Below are 18,245 nucleotides of genomic sequence, written 5' to 3' on the forward strand. Positions count from 1 at the left end.
TGTGAAGCTTGAAGCCTGAGTGGTGAGGTGCATCACTGGTTCAAGAAAAGGAATACCAGGAAATAAACCTGTGACAAGAGATGACAATAATAATAATAATAATAATAATAATAATAATAATAATAATAATAATAATAATAATAATAATAATAACAATGTGCTAATATCCGGATACAATTTGATCTTACGCTACACTTTACTCAAGAATTTATTGTAATCTGCCTAAAACGCAATATGTGGCAGAAAGAGCACGCTGTTCGTTATACCAATAACATCCGCAGTGAACTGACTGTGAGTCAACATGTACTGCATGATCACCTTGAGAACTGCAGTTAAATTTAGAAACGCTGCCAAAATGGACCGCCAAAATAAACGCACTCTTGGCAAGCATCCTTATACTTACAAAGTGTGTACTGCTAACAGAACTTGCAAAGAAAGATGCATACATGAATAGCCTGCGTATGATACATTTTATGTATACGTGTTTTGCAAGAAGATATAAACATTCTGTCAAGTAAAAGATAAATTTCATGGAGCATCTCTGTACCTGCAATGTTTTATTTCCCCGCGTATAGAGTGTCCTTTAAACACAAATGCAGAATTACGCAGTGGCGAAACTGAATAACTTAGAAGTTCATGAATGGGCAAATGAAACAAATTTGTTAGTTCATCTGAAGGAAGAACATTTAAGAACTAGCTGACGCACTTGTGTTCAATATACCAAGCAACTAATCAGATGAGCCTAATACCTGATAACTTTTAACACTGCTAATCGAAAAGTCCGCCATTAAACTACTGGCCGTTTAATAATGCCTTGAATTAACTGCTTAAACAAAATCACTGAAAGAATGATAAAAATGCATAAAATACTAATTGTTAAAGAAACAGTACTCGCCCGTGATAGTGTTTAAACCACCGTCGTGGCCACGATTCGAACCTGGGTTATTGCGGCGACAACGCATTGCCCTAACGACTAAACGATCACGGCTGCTGAATATACGTAAAATACCACTTGATAAAAAGGAAAAAAAAATTATCCACCCATGATGTTGGTTCATCACTGCCGTGACCAGGATTCGAACCTGGGTTATTGCGGCCACAACGCAATGTCCTAACCACTAGACGATCACGGCTACTGCGGAATAGAAGATTTAAACATCATTTTAACAATATTTCAAAAAACGATTTCTAGTAACTCATGTACTTATTAAATTAATATTATTACGTATTCTGGTGGTAAACTTTCTGAATAACTAATTACCGTGCCGTAATAATATAAAACCATGCACTACATAGGTAACTCCAGATTCGTATACGTTACACAACATTCCGACTATGTGGGACTACTTGTACGTAAGATCAAAAATACGACGTCAACATATTTTTAACCACTTTATGTTAGAATCTGAGCAAAATGTTGGGTACAAAACAAAAACTGAATTCCAATTGCATTTCAGTCATTCACAAACTTCACAAAACCCTTTTGCACTCAAGCTCTGAATTTAGTAATCCGTGTGGTGTGCGCTACTGTGGTGGAATCACGAACTTACGTACTTAATAATCCGTGCCTATGTATTTGACAAATGAAAGCGAAATAACGTTCGTCAGCGTTTGTCAGCTTAGTTGATTGTGGAGGTAGGTGATGTCTGAGTTACCAAAGCAAGAGAAGGAACCAGAATTTGATTGGTTGGTACTTCATGATGAAATTCATGCTCAACATCCTGACGAGTCAACCCAAGACAAATTTCTTCGGAAAGTGAAAGAAAATCCATTTGTTCCAATAGGTATTTACACAACTTCAACTTAACCTTCAGATTGACTTCAAAATATTTTCTATTTTTAAAGGAATAATAAAGTTGTATAAGCGATGCCCGCCACCAGTTGCATATTTGAAACCAAGTCCGAAATTTTGAGAAGCAGAATTGATCTTGAACCCTGAAAGTGGAGGCAGCAAGTTCTTCCGAAACGTTGATATCTAGCCAGCACAGCATGGTGGCGCATCCTCTTAGATATCCCTTAATGACTGTACGTTGTTCACTGATAAGTAGTTCGCAGTATTTATTTATATCAGGTGTGTCAGCGAATTACCTGTAGGTGTGTACAATAATGTTTAGTTACATTTAAGTTTGATGTAGTAATCAAGATGCAGCAGAGTTTAGCCAGCTGAAGTACAGTAAATATCACTTGTATACCAGAATATGGGCAATCGCGGCAATGTAGAAGTTCTGTTGCAGTAATGTCAGTATGTTGGAATATCATGGAGATTCATACCATATATCCAAATTAATATATCTGATCAAAGACACTTAAAAATTTTTTAATTTGGGTATTGAGGCCCTGTTTCTAGGCCCACCGTATTGAAAATATGGAAACATAGAATTAGGTGCTTTATGTATCACATCAAACACTAGACAAGAGACTATGCTGCAAGTAGGCATTTAAAGAGGAGGACTGAGTTCCAGATAGATCTGTATTTTAATTGATGGCACAGAGTAGTTAGCTTCAAGGTCTTGTCACATTGCTCTTGTGGAGAGAGCCCTTGATGCAATGGATAGAAGGGTGGGGCTACAGAGCATTCTGGTCCTGAAGGTTAGGAAAGATGTTATAATACTACTTCCATGAATATAACTGTAACCACTCGGTTTATCACACTGTATTGATGGTACCACTATAGCTTATTCAATATAATCTTTACACAGTAGTTTAATAAAAAGTGACATGATTTTAATTTCAGGTTGCTTGGCAACATTCAGTGCCCTGTCGTATGGTCTGTGGAGCTTTAGGCAGGGAAGACGTCAGATGTCTCAGTATATGATGAGAGTACGAATAGCCGCACAGGGTTTTACAGTTGTGGCACTGATAGTAGGAATTGGAATTAGCGCAACACGCAGCACAGGGTGATGTCACTCATCACTATGTGTATTATTGTACATCTCATGTTTTACCTCACACTAAAAATGTAACATAATGAATGTAGCAACTGTACCAGTTTTGATTTAAGAACTTATGTTTCTTTACTTACATTGTGACTGTACACAGATATATTAAAAAAACACTTCATTTATTGTAAGATTTGAGGTTTTCACAGAGGTGCCTATGAAGAAAGCAGTCTTCTGGGATGTGGCACCATGTAGATATTGTATTAACCAATGTTTTGGTTCTTCCTGCTCTTACATGGCTGGGTTTATTCGACTTGACATTAGTCTGTCAGCACCTGCCCACGCTGGTTCCTTGCTCGTGAATTTTTCTTCTACCCTGAAGATGGAGGCGATAAGTTCCTCCGAAATGTCGGTTAATACAATATCTACATGGTGCCACATCCCAGAAGACGGTTTTCTTCACTTCAGTTATTTTTCAACGATGGCATGTCACATAAATTGTTTTTACTTTCAGAAGGTAACATTGTAGAGGTATCTGAGTTGAGGTTCTCGTGATGATGACTGTGAAGTAGCTGTCTTTTCGAGTGTGAAGTCATGTAGTCTGATACATGTTCACCGATGTGTCTCTGATATGCTGGATAAAATACACGAGACAATCACCTTCAACATTGTATTTATAAATGTATTCAAAAGATCTCAAGTATATGCACATGTACATAAAACAGTTTTATCTACACTGCAAATGTTCTGTCTTCCATGTGTGTTAGTGGGTCTTTTTTTTTTTTTTGTTGAGGACTACCACTACCCATTTTTTTTGTAACAGTTTGATATATTGGATCCTTCATTTTTCTACCTGTATACTGTGCGTTACTACTGTCTAATGATGTAACCTGAAGGTTCAACCCTGTTAAGCTCAACGAAAGTTCTCCATCAGACTTGATCCTCAGTCCAGTTTACGACTGATTTTCCTACATAGTGTCCTACCTCCTCTTCAGTCTTTTAACTGGCTCATCAAACAAAAAGCTATATTAATTCTTGTCTAGTCCTTTCTTACTGCATATCACCATTGTAAGTTTGTTGATACCCTCAACAGTGTAACTGACTTTTCATTATATTTTTATCCGCCTCTGTGGGCTAGTGGTCAGAGTTCCTGCCCACAGATCCAGAGGTCCCAGGTTCAATTCCCGGCACTACTAGATTTTCTGAGAAGTAGTGGGTCTGGAACGGGGTCCACTCAGCCTTGTGAGGATAACTGAGGAGCTATTTCAAGAAAATAGAGGCTCCGGTATAGAAAACCAAAATTAATGGCCATGGGGATTCGTTGCGGTTACCACGCAACACCCTCTGTCCACTAAAGTTGGCTTTAACTTTGCTGAGAAGAGGCGGTCGCATGGTCGGTATAATTCGCTTACGAACAAAAACCATGGATTTTTTTTGTTAAACTTTATCATGAACTTGGTAATATAGACACTCATGTATTTTCTGAATAGTCATTTATGTACCAGATGTACAAAAAGTAATGTCTAATCAGATGTGTTTAGATTCACGTTCTTCATTCAAAATATGAGTTTTAAATGGTGAAATAGCAGCAGCTGCTTCATTTTGCATAAAACATTCTTGTAAGATGAGTATTAATGTGATGTCATAGTTGAACTGCTTCATATTTGAGAGATTTATGGTTATGATAACCTCTGGAGTAGCTATGCTCAGGTTTCTTATGGTTTCCCAGGAAAATGCTGGGACAATAACTTAAAATTCATAATAATTCTGTTTGATGTGTAACCCATTCAGTTTAGAAAGTGTCATCAAATAAGCCAGGAATCACTTTCCCAAGAGGGAAAGAATTAATAAATCTAATATTTTTGAAGGAGAAAGTGACCACACATTAGATACAAAACTTGTTTCAAGTGAGCAGTTTATATTTGAAGTCTAGGCATGTGTTTTATGTTAGAGACTTAAAACTGTCTATTATTGACACACTATGTGACAGACAAACTTCTGTCCAGCAACAGAATCAATACCAAAGCCCATCACTGGAAATACTGTGCTAGTTAAATCCACTTACTAACCTAGTTAATTAAAGGAGATAAAGGAAAAAGTCTGGGAAGGTAACATCCATTAACAAGTTATGGCTGCTCTCTTCCTAACTACAGACGGTGCTGTTACTGGTAAATCAAAGGCCTGATGTGACATCTTTTTTGCTACAGCTAAGAATGGTGATGTAGGGCAGTCCACAATTTTGATGTCAAAATCAAATCATCACATTTATTCATCTTGCTCAATTGAGTATGCCAATTCTGTGCCAATGGCATGATCTCATATCAAACACAAGTAGGTGAACAAGATTAAAGTGCAAGATGTAAGATTTGAGGCTTTCACGGCGGTGACTATGAAGAAAGCAGTCTTCTGGGATTTGGCACCGTGTATATGTGGTGTTAACCACATATGTGGTGTTAACACCACATATACAAAGTGCAAGATGTTTTCAACAAAAATTCCTGCATCACACTGTATACACGAAGAAAGTCTTCAGGTATGTTTCAAAGTGAAACTGAGGGACTTTTGCTAAGACTGTTAAGTTGGAAAGAGGAAATGATGCTTGAGGATGAAGCTGGCGTCAGCGTGTATATATTGGCAGGGAGACACATTTATGCCTGCAAATGTATAGTCCACCCGTATCATTTGCAACAAGTGCCTATACTGCAGCCTGCAAAAGGCAACATTGCCAAGTTATTAGGAAGACTGTTGGAAGTGGCCAGTAATAAATGAGTTATGTTGGATGTATGCTGTGAACTGGAACATCCCAGATAGAATAGTAATAGGCTGTGGGCTCAACAACTGAGGAACTGGGGAGTAATCCCAACCAGGGGTAAGAGATTTTTCTTCAACATTGCATGCAAACCAGGTCTTGGGGCAATTTGTCCAGTGGGTACCATGGGCGACTCTTTTTATCAGAGATAAGGTGACTGGTGTGTGAAACTAGAACTCAATCTGGTGCTGAAGTTAAGAATGCAATGAACCATGTCTCCACTCCCCCATATGTATTCACGGCAAGGTTTTTAAGGATATTACCCTTTTTATGCTATGGACACTATAAATAACGCTATTTGTGCATCAAGAAATAGATAAAGTACTCACAACAATAACATTAGGATAAGAAGAGACTGCATTGTGATTCACAACAAACAGCCTGATAGTTGCGAGTACCAAATTACTTGCTTACTGTTATTGCTGGTGTCCTCAACATCATTTTCATGATCATCAGCAGGGTTTCAAAGTCCAAGTACACTTAATCTACTCCACCCACAGACTCAATATACTTCAGACAAGAATATCGCTGTACATCACAGGTCTATCTTAGCTTGTCTTTGGCACCAAGGCAAGCATATTTCCAAAGCCCTGCTAATACCAGTGCTTCTTCTTGTCCCTCAATGATTCATTTTTTCATTTTACTAGTCATTTTAAGTCACAGTTAAACTTCCTTTGAGTTCTACTCCTGTAAGACAACTGGGATATGGATTACATCTTGATCTGTGAGTGCCTTGCGTGACACAAAGTGTTGTGTTTTGAGCAGCAGTTTTCTCTGCGGAAACCCTTTAATATTTCTACAGTATCTCATACTGTTTATATCAGTACTAAACTTCTATTTCCTATTGCTCTGTTCCAAGTTCTGAAGCGTATTCAGAGAGTTTGTTACTCAAAAGGCTATGGAAATATTCCTTTGATCCACACGTGCATTTTATTTATGGTACTGCGAGTGACAGACATGCAGTTGCTATTGGAGTTAAAAGGCAAAAGGGATGATTTTCAGTGGCAAATTGTGGTCCAGAAGACAAGCACTGCAGAAATGCAACTGCATATCTAGTAGTACTTACACAACTGTATTTTCTTTCTCTTTCAAATGGAAGCACAGATTTCAGCGTATAGTTGAACCTGCCAGATATGAAGCTAAGAAATGCTGTGTTATACTATACAGTTATACATTCCAAGCAACATATTGGGACTTTTATCAATTGGAAAAAATATTATTTTATATTCTCTTAGTTTTCGGTCGTTTATCCAAGGAATCCGTCCAGGTCCGAGGAGACCACTGGGAACACCAAGGCATAGGTGGGTGGACAATATTAAAATGGATCTTAGAGAGAAAGGGTGGGATGGTATGGATTGGATTGATCTGGCTCAGGATAGGGACCAGTGGAGGGCTCTTGTGAACATAGTGATGAACCTTCAGGTTTCATAAAACGCTGGGAAATTCTGAGTAGCTGCAAAATTGGCGGCTCCTCCAGAAGGGCTCAGCTCTACGAGTAAGTAAGGATTCTCTTAGTTTTAGTGATCTCTGACAGCAAACTAATAATAAGGTACAGGTTAGAAAGCCATGCAAGCTATCCTTTTTGGGACTTTTAATTGTGCATGCAAACCAATTAAAGAGTGGGGGAGGGGGGACCCCATGTGTATAAAAACAGCAAGAATGGGGGAGAAGAGGAATGCCTATAGGATATTGGTGGGAAAGCCAGAAGGAAAGAGACCACTGCGAAGACCAAGGCATAGGTGGGTGGACAATATTAAAATGGATCTTAGAGATATAGGATGGATTGGATCGATCTGGCTCAGGATAGGGACCGGTGGAAGGCTCTTGTGAACACAGTGATGAACCTTCAGGTTTCATAAAATGGTGGGAAATTCTTGACTAGCTGCAGAAATGGCGGCTCCTCCAGAAGGGCTCAGCTCCATGAATAAGTAAGTAATTGGTTCAAACATGTCCAAATGTACGATTATTGATTCCTGAAAAAGAATCCCACTGCTGTTCAACAGAAAGACTTCAAAGCCTCAGACAGGCGACCTCTAATAGCGTAACTTTCAGACATATGATATTGTGATTTCGAGACAACCAACCCCAGTCACAATAAAGATAGACCAAAAACAACTGGAGAATGTGAAATGTTTTAAATATTTGGGTAGCTTGTTAACAGATGATGGAAGGTGTACTAGTGAAATTAAATCCAGGATTGCCATGGCAAAAGCTGCACTTAGCAAGAAGAAGAATCTTTTTACCAGCAAATTGGACATAAATTTGAGGAAGAAACTAGTGAAATGCTACATTTGGAGCATAGCTCTGTATGGGGCTGAAACATGGACACTTAGGGCAGTANGATCAGAAACATCTGAAAAGTTTTGAAATGTACTGTTGGAGAAGGATGGAGAAGATCAGTTGGACCGATTATATGAGAAATGAAGTGTTAATTAGAGTCAGTGAGCGAGGAATATCCTACACGAAATAAGAAAACGGAAGGCTAATTGGATTGGTCATGTTTTACGCAGAAACTGCCTTCTAGAAGAAGTTACTGAAGGAAAGATAGATGCGCGGATAGAAGTGGGAAGAAGACGTAAGAAGATGCTGGATGACCTTGGGGACAGAAGAGGATACTGTCATTTGAAGGAGAAAGCTCTAGATCGCATTAAGTGGAGGAATTGTTTTGGAAGAGACTGTGTACCTGTCGTCTGACAGATTACTGATGATGATGATGATGATGATGATCATGATGATATTGTAGCATGTAGACCCATTGCTGGGTAATGGCCATGAAACAGTGCCTGTTGCTGGGCAGCAGAGGAATGATGTTTCTTATGTGGTCCAGGCCCATATGTTATAACCGGGATGATTCGGAGCAACGAGGGAAGTGCTCAGTTGCGAGTACGTGAAGACAAGTCTTTGTCAGTGCAGTTGAGAGCCAGCAGGCAAAAAAGTGAGCACAGAAGCTGAAGAATCTCCACAGTTAGAAGACTATTACCAGGAAATGACCAGTGGAGACTGTAACAGACTAACAGCACTAGTCTGTGTGCAACAGTGATTTGTGAAGTGTAGCAACAAGTTGAATAAGTGTGCAATAAATCCAATTACCAACCCACATCCCATCTATAATCATTCTAACATCTGACAATATAAAGTCTCACAACCACACAAAAAAATCCATAGGTGAAATGGATTATAGGAGTAACTTAGGGTCGAAAGTATTGATTGAATAGAAGCAGAATACTGACATGTAATATTAACTGAAGCCAGTCACGGTAGCCAAGCGGTCTAAGGCATGTACTGTCTTTGCTCACTTTGAAACCAGGATCGTGGGTTCGCAGCCCACTCAGGGCACGGATGTTTAGTTTGTGTGTGTGCGTTTTTCTGTGTTTGTGTACAGGTAGAGGCCTTGCGACAAGCTGATCAACCACCCAAGGAGTCCTACCGAATGTGTAAGATCTAGAAAAACCGAAGTGAACAGAGAAGTTCATGGAGGTAGGCCTAGGCCCACTGGGGCTGTAGTGCCAAGGAATATTAACTGAAATTGGTATGTGGTCCTTAATAAAGAACAAGAATGGAGGAAAAAATTCTTTTTACACTTATTCAGAATGTACACATGATCACTCACATTTGACCAGAACACTAATACCTGTAAGATTTCCAAAATGATCTCTAAAACAAAACTGCACTTATAAATGTAGATCACAATAAGTCCAATGAACTAGCATTTCCAGTACAATTTTAATTAGACAGATTCCTTTTAACATGCAATGGCTAATATTAATGACAAAAGAAAGAAAAAAAAAAGGATATTTCCAGTAACATTCAATCAGGTTATAGTTATACTAAATACAGTTTCTCTTAGTTTACTAGTTGCATTATCTCTGCATTGCATACATTTAAATACTTATTTAAACACATTTATATAAAAAGACATTTAATTTACATTCCTATCAAAATGAGAAACATCAAGTAAATCACAAATCTGGATTCAGTTGTCTTTTTTAACTTTATTTTATAAGAGCAATCTATTGCCTTAATTGTCTTATTCAGTTCTAAGCACTTACCATCACTTGACATCCACACAAATACAATACACACGCCAGTAGATTATGTTAAATTCCAAAACCAAATACAAAACACGTGTACAATAGTTGGAACACTTCTCAAAATACTTCGGCTTGAAAACTACAAGTGCTTTTAAATTAGGGATAAATAAACATTTGAGCATATTAGTTCCTTGCATGGTGCTCAGTGTGGTATTACAAACAGCAACACAATCAAACCCCCCTGAAATGTAATTAAATGATGCAGGAACCAACTGGTTCAATCTTGGCTGCTCCGGGAAAATGGCCAGTGGGTTCGAACAGTTCCTCCAGCCAGCCTTCCTTTGTTGCTACCCCCTGAGCTATGTGAACGCTCTCGAAATGTAGGTGAGGAAGAGGAGGAGGCACATGAGCTCAGACTTGTTGATGGAGTCATTCCAAATATTTCCTGCACTGTTGGTCGATGATAGTCAGTGGATACAGATTCTGCATCAAAAAAGTCAGATTTTAGGCGAAAGTGGAGATACTGTAAACACTAATTTTATTGATCCATCTGAGTCTGTTGTATCATCTGCACTGAAAGCTGCAAAATGACAGATTACTTTCTGTTCAAAGAATTTTCATTACTGTTCTTTTGCCAGTATATTCTGACATAGTTTTATAGGAAATGGCTTTCATGAACTCTAAATAGCAGCATTCTACATAGCCGAGCACTGAGGTACTGCTATCTGTAAGAGGAAGGTGGTTATATTTTGTGTCATTACGCAGACATCTTACACTGTCCTTGGAAATAAAAACTGATTTTTCATTCATGATCTGATGCAACATATTTTGATGCTGTAGTGCCCTAAGACCTCCATTACGAACATTAAACTGCTTCATTTAAAAGCAGGTACTTCGTTTTGTGCTTGTTATTGTAAACTGAGAATGAAAAATATCTTCATAAATTTATACCAGCATCAACTGAAGAAAACTACAAGAATGAATTAATTTAAACCATTTATCATACCTATCAGAGGTGTCTCATCATAGAGAGATCCTCCGCGCAGCTGTCGGGTGAAGGAATGTCTTGCTGAACCAGGTGATTGGATTTCCATAATTTTTTCAGCTGCATGCTTCCACCTGTACAGATAACATACTGTTTACAGTCAAATCCAGGGCACTAATATTTCTGAGTATTTGAAGATTTCTATAAAAATTAAGTCTACATTCACACATTGTAATGTAATCTAAACTTCTGTAAGCCTTCATTTATAGAGAAGATTAAAGTTTATTTAACAATGTTGTATCAGCTGCAGAGGTTATGTAACATCAGATGAGATGACTAATGGTGAAGCTGCCTTGTGATCAATCAACCACCACACCATGAAGACATGTAGGATAGTAGATGTATTGATCCATGTATTCTTAACCTCCACACTAAATGGAGGTGAGTGGTCAGCTTGATGTCCCAGGAAATAATCCCTGGTATGTAAGATGGGTGGACCCCACAGCTGGTCTGCACAATGTACAAAGAGAAAAATCTCTTGCACCTGCTGGGACCTGAATCCTGATTCCTTGGCCACCCAGCCTGTAATCAGTTGCTATACCAACTGAGTTATCCCAGCTCTGATGAAATGATATGTATTCCAAACTGGAAAATAAAGGGAAGGAAGTTTCCCTAACCCATTTAAAAGTATTACTGCCATGCTGATAAAGGGCTGATGTTAACCAAGAAAACCTCCTGCTGGAACAGTCAGGACTCTGGCTGTAATCATGGTCCAGTGAGAGAATGCAGGAAAGAAAAAGATCACATTGCATACTGGGAAGGAAAGGAGAGGGTGGGATGTACAGAGCTGACTAACCTGAGATGATCCTTGGCATGCTGAACAAGAAATCTTAACCACCTCTGCTGATCATCCGTTGTTTTTGTTCTAATCACTGAAATATCTTCCTTACCCTCACAGAAGTTAGATATTCTGATTTCCTTAGTTACTGTTTTACTAGGCTGTATCACAGTTTCCTGCAATTACAACACAAGAATGAATTTATGTCAAACTTTTGATATTTTCACAATTAACACAATGCACAACAGTTCAGAAAGAAAATGCGGGTAAAATGATGATACACAGCTCCACTTTCTGGAGACCAGAAGGAGTCCAGCCCCTCAAAAAAAAAAGGGGGGGCAATAGCACCATATGCTCTGTAGATTTGCCTGAAATAAGAGTATGCTTTATGTATTTTATTAGGAACCCCGGTTTATTATTGTGTTGCAACTTTTACCTTACCTTCTGCACTGCTAATACTTGAATATATCAGTGAAGTCTGCTAAGCTGATGTTTAAGGGAGGAAAGAGAAAATTCTTTGCCACCAAGCCTAAATTCCCTCTACAGTGGTGATGAGGTCTGTTCCTACCAAAGACCAAAAGGGACAACATGAGTCAGAGGTAGTGTGTCTCGTGAAGGCAACACAACTTCCGATATTCTGAGTTTGACATAATTTGAAGTAACTAGCAGCTGGTATAGGTTTGGTCATCAAAGTGAGTTTCACTAACCCTGTCCACAGTGATGGATCTACCAGGGTCTTGGCCTTGTTCCCAGTGTTCGCGCTTGGCCCACAAGTCAAGACGAAAGGCTTGCAGTTGGCCCCACATGAAAACCCACTGCCTGCCTGTGCCACCATCTAGCACAGTCAGATCTCCTGAGCAGCTCTCCTGTGACACACAGTCAGGCTGGGCAGCTAAGCGGCAGCAGAAGTGCCCGAACAAAGGCAGTTGGTGACTGCGGTTTTCTGAAATCATATTCACATACCGAACAAATTATTCCCCTTCTATCTTAGTCTCAGGTTTTTATATATGAACTTTCACAATTTTTATTGTAAAATTTCCTCCTATCACCCACTGAGAAAACCCGATCTCAGGTGAATATACAGTTGTAGTGACACCGACACAAATTGTTCAATGATTGAGGTTACCTCTTTCTAACAGACCCAAGTGAGTAAATGCCTTCAACCTTTCCATCTGAGGACAGTAACAGGTTCAGTTTCTGAAATGTTGTCTTTAGAACACCAGATGATGGCAAAGTCGAAAAACACAATAATCCCAATAACAAGAAAATATGTCCACTTTGTCATCAAGTTGCTGCAGGACTGTGCAGTATGACAAATGTGAGATGAATGATTACAGGATCAAAGCTTCTGAGCCTTAGACAAACTGCTTTTCTGCTCAGATAAAACATAATACCCACACAGAAAGACTGAGACCTACAGCATCGGCTCACCAACATATTTCCTGGCTGAACATCTAGGAACAGAGTGAGTTCCTGGACATCACAAATTCTGAAGGCTTCTTAAAAAAAGAAAAAAAAAAAAAAAAAAANNAAAAAAAAAAAAAAAAAAAGCCATTAAACTACAGATAACTCACCCCCTAGTCAGCTTTTATGTACCTCACTGTTCACCAAGGTTTGATTTGAGAAAACTCTAAAACTACCAGATCAACACTGCAACAGTGAAACCTCAGATCTTTTCCAGCATGTTCTATCATCAGCTTTCTTCCTTTACAATGACATATTTTGTGACTGTATAGATGGTGTCACCATGGGATCACTGCTTGTGCCAGTCATGGGCAGTTTCTACACAAAGCACTTGAGCAACAAACTGTAGGTACAGCTCCTCAGAAACTGCAAACCTCTGCTTGCATCTTCTCTTTCTGTATTTTAGGTTCATGGTATTTAAGTAAGTAAAAGTAAGTAAAGGTATCCCTGTAACAGGCCGTGGAGGCCCACAGGGTTGCGAGATGTTGAGGTTCCCACATTTTCTAGACGATTGGCTCATAGATGGCAGTAAGGTTGTCAGCCTTATGCACCGGCCGCCCTTTACCCCCAACCCCCAAGAATATTTCAAGAATATTCCTGGTACTCATTTCTGTTAGAGGCTGAGTTGACCCCAGGGCCATAGTGTGGCTGGAAGGATTATGTCAATTGAAAAAACCCAATGCCCTCATCAGGACTTGAACCCATGTCCTTCCAGCTTGTTTAGCAGATATAATATAAATATCTGAAAATATAAGAGATCTTGTAACTGTATGTCAACTAACATCACCTTGACTCACCTAAGTTTTCTACCTGCATGTCATGTGTATGAATGCTGTCATGAACTTCGTCCAGCGACAATCGAGCTGTAGCCATCAGTTCGAAGTGTGGACCTCTACAAATTAAGTAAGTAAAAGTAATATAACTGAATGTGTTTATTAGATATTAAAGTCAATTTAAGTAACTGACTACAATGTTTTTATTTCTTTATGCACTCAACTCCTAAATCAGCATAATATTTAAATGACCAGCACACAAACTTTCCAGAAAGTAATGATAATACAAAGGAATCCTACCGGTTATTCTTCTGATACATGTACAGGAAACCTAGAGCTAATAAAATACCTATCAGACTCACATCTTGCCAGTGTTGAGTTCATCACGAAGGGAAGCGGCAAGTTTCTTTCCAACAGTTCGACTAATTGAGCTGTGGATTGTCTTCTTGATCTTGCGGGGTGTACTGGCTATGCTCATGTCATCCTGAAGTATATGACTGTACACTTCCAGCCGGAACTCAAAGTCAGAAGGAATCTGATTGCTGTAATCATAACAAAACAGAGGGGTATTACAAAACAACCATTGCTTTTAAGTTGGTTATTTAATGATAATATCACTATTGTGGCTTCACAGTGTCAAAACAGCTACATCCACCAGGAATCTCATACACTGCTTTAGAACCTCCAAAATGCCAGATATAATGAGAAGATGAAGAACAAAAAGTGCGTTAACGGGATTTATAATACAGTATGAAACAGTAACGTCAGAATTTGAAATGTGATATAGATTTATGAAAAATAACAAAGAATTACAGAATATGGTGGAATACATTCTACAATATTTTATTTCATTACTAACTTTAACATGCATCTTTATCTCAGTCTTTATAGGTTGTTGTTTCATTTGGTATGTAATGTTCCAGTAACAAGTGCAGTGAGTGTTCTGCATCAAAAGATGTACAACTGGGATAACAGACAAAAGACTGCAAAACCCCAGCAGTCATATAGAGAGATGGAGTAACACCATTAAACACATGGTACAGTTGACTTGAACTACCTGAACTTCAAGGTGTAAATCCATGCATATGTAATTCTGCTGATATCCAAGCTAAATCATAGCAGCTGGCATAAATACTTACAAAATGAGTACATCAGGAAAGGTGAGGTCAGTGAGCGAGCGATCAATGGGGCAGAGCAGTGTTGTGTCATAAATCTCAGTCCCAATTCGTACTAGACAGAAGACTGCAAAGCGGCGGTAATCACCCTTATTCTTGAAGTGATCTGTGTCCCTCCAGATAAGCGGCATCCTTAAGTCAGACAACGATACTTGGGCCGTACAGGGTTGACAACCATACCTGAAACAACAGTCTCGTTAGATATTACTCATGTCAACTGTATCATGGCACAGACATGCAAAATCGAATATCAGAAATCTCAAGACTAAGGCAGTAGTCTTGAAGATGGCTAGCCCTGGTTCATGATTACTGATACAGAAATTCCGCACCTTATGGACCCCGACTATTTACTGTGTTCACAAGAATCGAGTCAACATTTCCCCAGCTTATTTTTTTATGATTCATTTCTATACTGTCCTCTCATTTTCTTCTAGTTCTTCTAAGCAATCTCTTTCCTTGTGGTTTTCTGATGAAAGCTATGCATTATCATCATGCTACGCATTCTGTCCATCAATCTCCTTTAATTGATCCTAATAATATTTCGTTAATGATTAAAATCAGGGACAAAAAAAACTTCTCAACAATTTTACAGTTGAGATTCCTAACATGTTACATCCAACTTGACTGAGTGGTCTGGCAAATTGAATATGTGAACAGATGGACAGGCTTTTTTTTTTCCCCAGGATGCTTTATTTTTATATGATCTATGAAAAGAATGCATGAACGGGAGCCATTTGTAAGCACAAAAAGATGAAATTCTGCTGCATCAAATGACCATTTTGTACTCTGCCAAGGCTCAAATGGAATTCTCTTGTGGTTGGTTACTTATGCAGTTCCAAGATGAATCTATTGATTTAACCACGTAAAATGTTTTATTGATTACCAAGTCCCTGTGTTCAATTGTGATCAAGTGTAAGTTATTTTCATCCACTGACTCAAAGTTCTATCCTTAACACCAGAGGCACTTCACTATCTGCCACAGACAAGCTTCTTGCTTGTTGTACATGAGAACTGGAAAGCCTTAAAATATTTCTAAGCCATTAGTCACATAACAGCCAGTCAAGAAATTCGCCAACCTTTATGGAAAGCAAATATTCTTCGCATCTGCGGAACCCACCAGCGGACCCTATCCTCAGCCAAATGAAATCAGCCTGCAACCACATCCTCTTCATATATTTTAATATCACTCTCCCATTTATTCCTAGGTCTCCCAAGTTGTCCCCTTCAGGTAATGACTAAAATTCTGCAGGCATTTCTTAACTCCATCATGCCTACACATCTGATCCTCATTGACTGGCTCATCCTAACAACTGCTTCTCTAACACAGACTATGAAACTGTTCTCATTGTGGAAGAACTGCATAATAATCATTATCTCAACTTAGAGATAAGCCTGCTGTGAATTGAGAGGAATTACAGACTGGCTATTCACTCATGGAGCTGAGCCCTTCTTGAGAAGATGCCAATTGTGCAACTACTCAAGAACTTCCCAGCATTTTATGGAACCCAGAGGTTCATTACCATGTTCACAAGAGCCCTCCAGTGGTCCGTATCCTGAGCCAGATCAATCCATTCCATCCCATTCTGTCTCAATGCGATCCATTTTAATATTGCCCACCCACCTACGCCTTGGTCTTACCAGTGGTCTCCGAGGTTTTTTGAACATTTTCGTAATAAGATTAGAGACTGACTAACCTATTTTAATAGATTCATCGCCCACTTTGGGGGGCAATAAGGCAAAATTTCCTGAACCCTAATTCAGAGATGCAGTGTGTCCCCCTGGTTGATCAGAAGGAACACAGAAGCCGACATATAACCATTCCCTCCGTGGACCCTGTGCTTGAGTCGTGTTTTAGACTGCACAGCTACCGAGACTTTTTACTTTATCGCTATTTAATTACGACAATTGACATTTTATTTGCTGTAATAAAAGTACTCTATGATCTTATCAGGTCCTCTTGAAGCGAAGGAAAATTTGCAATGTTATGCCGTTATATGCAAAAAAAAAATCCTTCATGGACAACAGTAACAGACAACCGAAAACAACACCCACATTTCCATGTTGTCAACAAACCTAGCTTTGGGGTTCGGAGGCGGGGAAGGGACTGGCTCTGTGTACATTGACCAGCAGATAGCGCTATGAGAAGGATCAAAACATGTCCACAAATCAAAAGCAGCCGTGAAGTCGGGCCGCGCGTAAAATTAGCGACTTGGCACGAGGGCAATACAGGAGCGAACTATTTCTGGCACTGCCCACGTGCACCACGAGGGACTGTGGGCGGCAGCATCCCGCCAGTGGGCACAAATACAGTAAGATTTCGAACTAAACATTATGGATCGGTCCGACTTGATAGGAAGGGTTTCGGACACTTCCGCCAATGTGCACGCTTGCACACTGTCTATGACACTAAAAGCAAACAGTTTCAGGTTCGTGTGTTTTAATTTACTGGATTCGAATTCGAAGGGTTTATTGATTTTTTTTACAATAATGAATATAAATATCGGATCATACGAACACCAGAAAAATAATACGCTGTATGCAACGGCTTGGGGGTGGGTCATGTTATAAATGCTTAAACCTGGGATTTTCAAGAAAATAGTTAACCTGACCATATTCACTTTTAAATTGTACTGTTTTGATGCAGATGTTCCAATATAACTCATGTAATTTACTTGAAATTGAAACAGTCATATTTCTATTGTTTATATCCTTCCTTCCCCTCGGCGCTACAGCTCAGGGTGAGCTTTGGCCTCCTAACAATCTGCCTCCAGTCTTCTCTATTCTTCAAACATTGTTATACAACCTTCTTAAATTATTATCAATGAATGGACATGACAAGAACAACAGATAAGCAAAAATTAATTTTTAAACATGCCGTCCGAAGCAGCCACTTATTTCATCTGTGCTGCCGCGCCTGCCCTGGTTAACTGCATAAGGGCTTATTAACTTTTCAATTTTCTCTTTAAAGGATGAAAAAAAAATTCAAGCCCGAAACATCCCCGCACTGTAAAGTCTGACTGTGTTTAATATGCAACCCGTGTTGCATTCCATCATGTCGGTGGAGGGGAAGAGGAATGAACGTAGGGGCAACACATCCGCAGGCAACAGAACGCCCGTTTCTTACTTTCGTCTACATAGTTCAAATTTCGGGAACACGCACCTGCACAGACCTAAATTACGATTCATGAAGAAGTCAGGCCTAGCAGCAGACTCCACTCTGGACCCACTCGGGTCCTAACCTTTCCCATTTCCATCGTGTATCTGAAAACACGGAGATTAAAGCAGAAAGCG

At 39.3% G+C, this 18,245-nt stretch overlaps 2 protein-coding genes and 1 non-coding gene across 12 annotated transcripts in view; all 3 read right to left on the reverse strand.

Annotated features, from left to right (window-relative positions):
• LOC111868447 (insulin-like growth factor-binding protein-related protein 1) overlaps positions 1-560 on the reverse strand; it is a 27,796-nt gene extending 27,236 nt beyond the window's left edge. The window contains exon 1 of the mRNA XM_033753056.1: positions 548-560. The gene's annotated coding sequence lies outside the window, so the exon portion shown is untranslated. The remainder of the gene's footprint in view (positions 1-547) is intronic.
• Positions 561-1,061: 501 nt separating this feature from the next.
• On the reverse strand, positions 1,062-1,133 carry Trnah-gug. Its single transcript has one exon. It is a non-coding gene; the product is annotated as a tRNA-His (tRNA).
• Positions 1,134-9,245: 8,112 nt separating this feature from the next.
• The window catches only part of LOC111868427 (rhotekin), a 161,188-nt gene continuing 152,188 nt past the window's right edge, over positions 9,246-18,245 (reverse strand). For all 10 annotated transcript variants that reach the window (XM_033753049.1, XM_023859043.2, XM_023859039.1 and 7 more), the window contains 7 exons: positions 14,919-15,134; positions 14,142-14,321; positions 13,804-13,898; positions 12,250-12,485; positions 11,561-11,718; positions 10,726-10,838; positions 9,246-10,202 (listed from right to left, as the gene is read on the reverse strand). In XM_033753049.1, the coding sequence (XP_033608940.1) occupies positions 9,997-10,202; positions 10,726-10,838; positions 11,561-11,718; positions 12,250-12,485; positions 13,804-13,898; positions 14,142-14,321; positions 14,919-15,134 (1,204 nt within the window). In that variant the 3' untranslated portion in view covers positions 9,246-9,996. The remainder of the gene's footprint in view (positions 10,203-10,725; positions 10,839-11,560; positions 11,719-12,249; positions 12,486-13,803; positions 13,899-14,141; positions 14,322-14,918; positions 15,135-18,245) is intronic.

Source organism: Cryptotermes secundus, unplaced genomic scaffold, assembly GCF_002891405.2.
Source record: "Cryptotermes secundus unplaced genomic scaffold, Csec_1.0 scaffold106, whole genome shotgun sequence".
NCBI classification, from domain to species: domain Eukaryota; kingdom Metazoa; phylum Arthropoda; class Insecta; order Blattodea; family Kalotermitidae; genus Cryptotermes; species Cryptotermes secundus.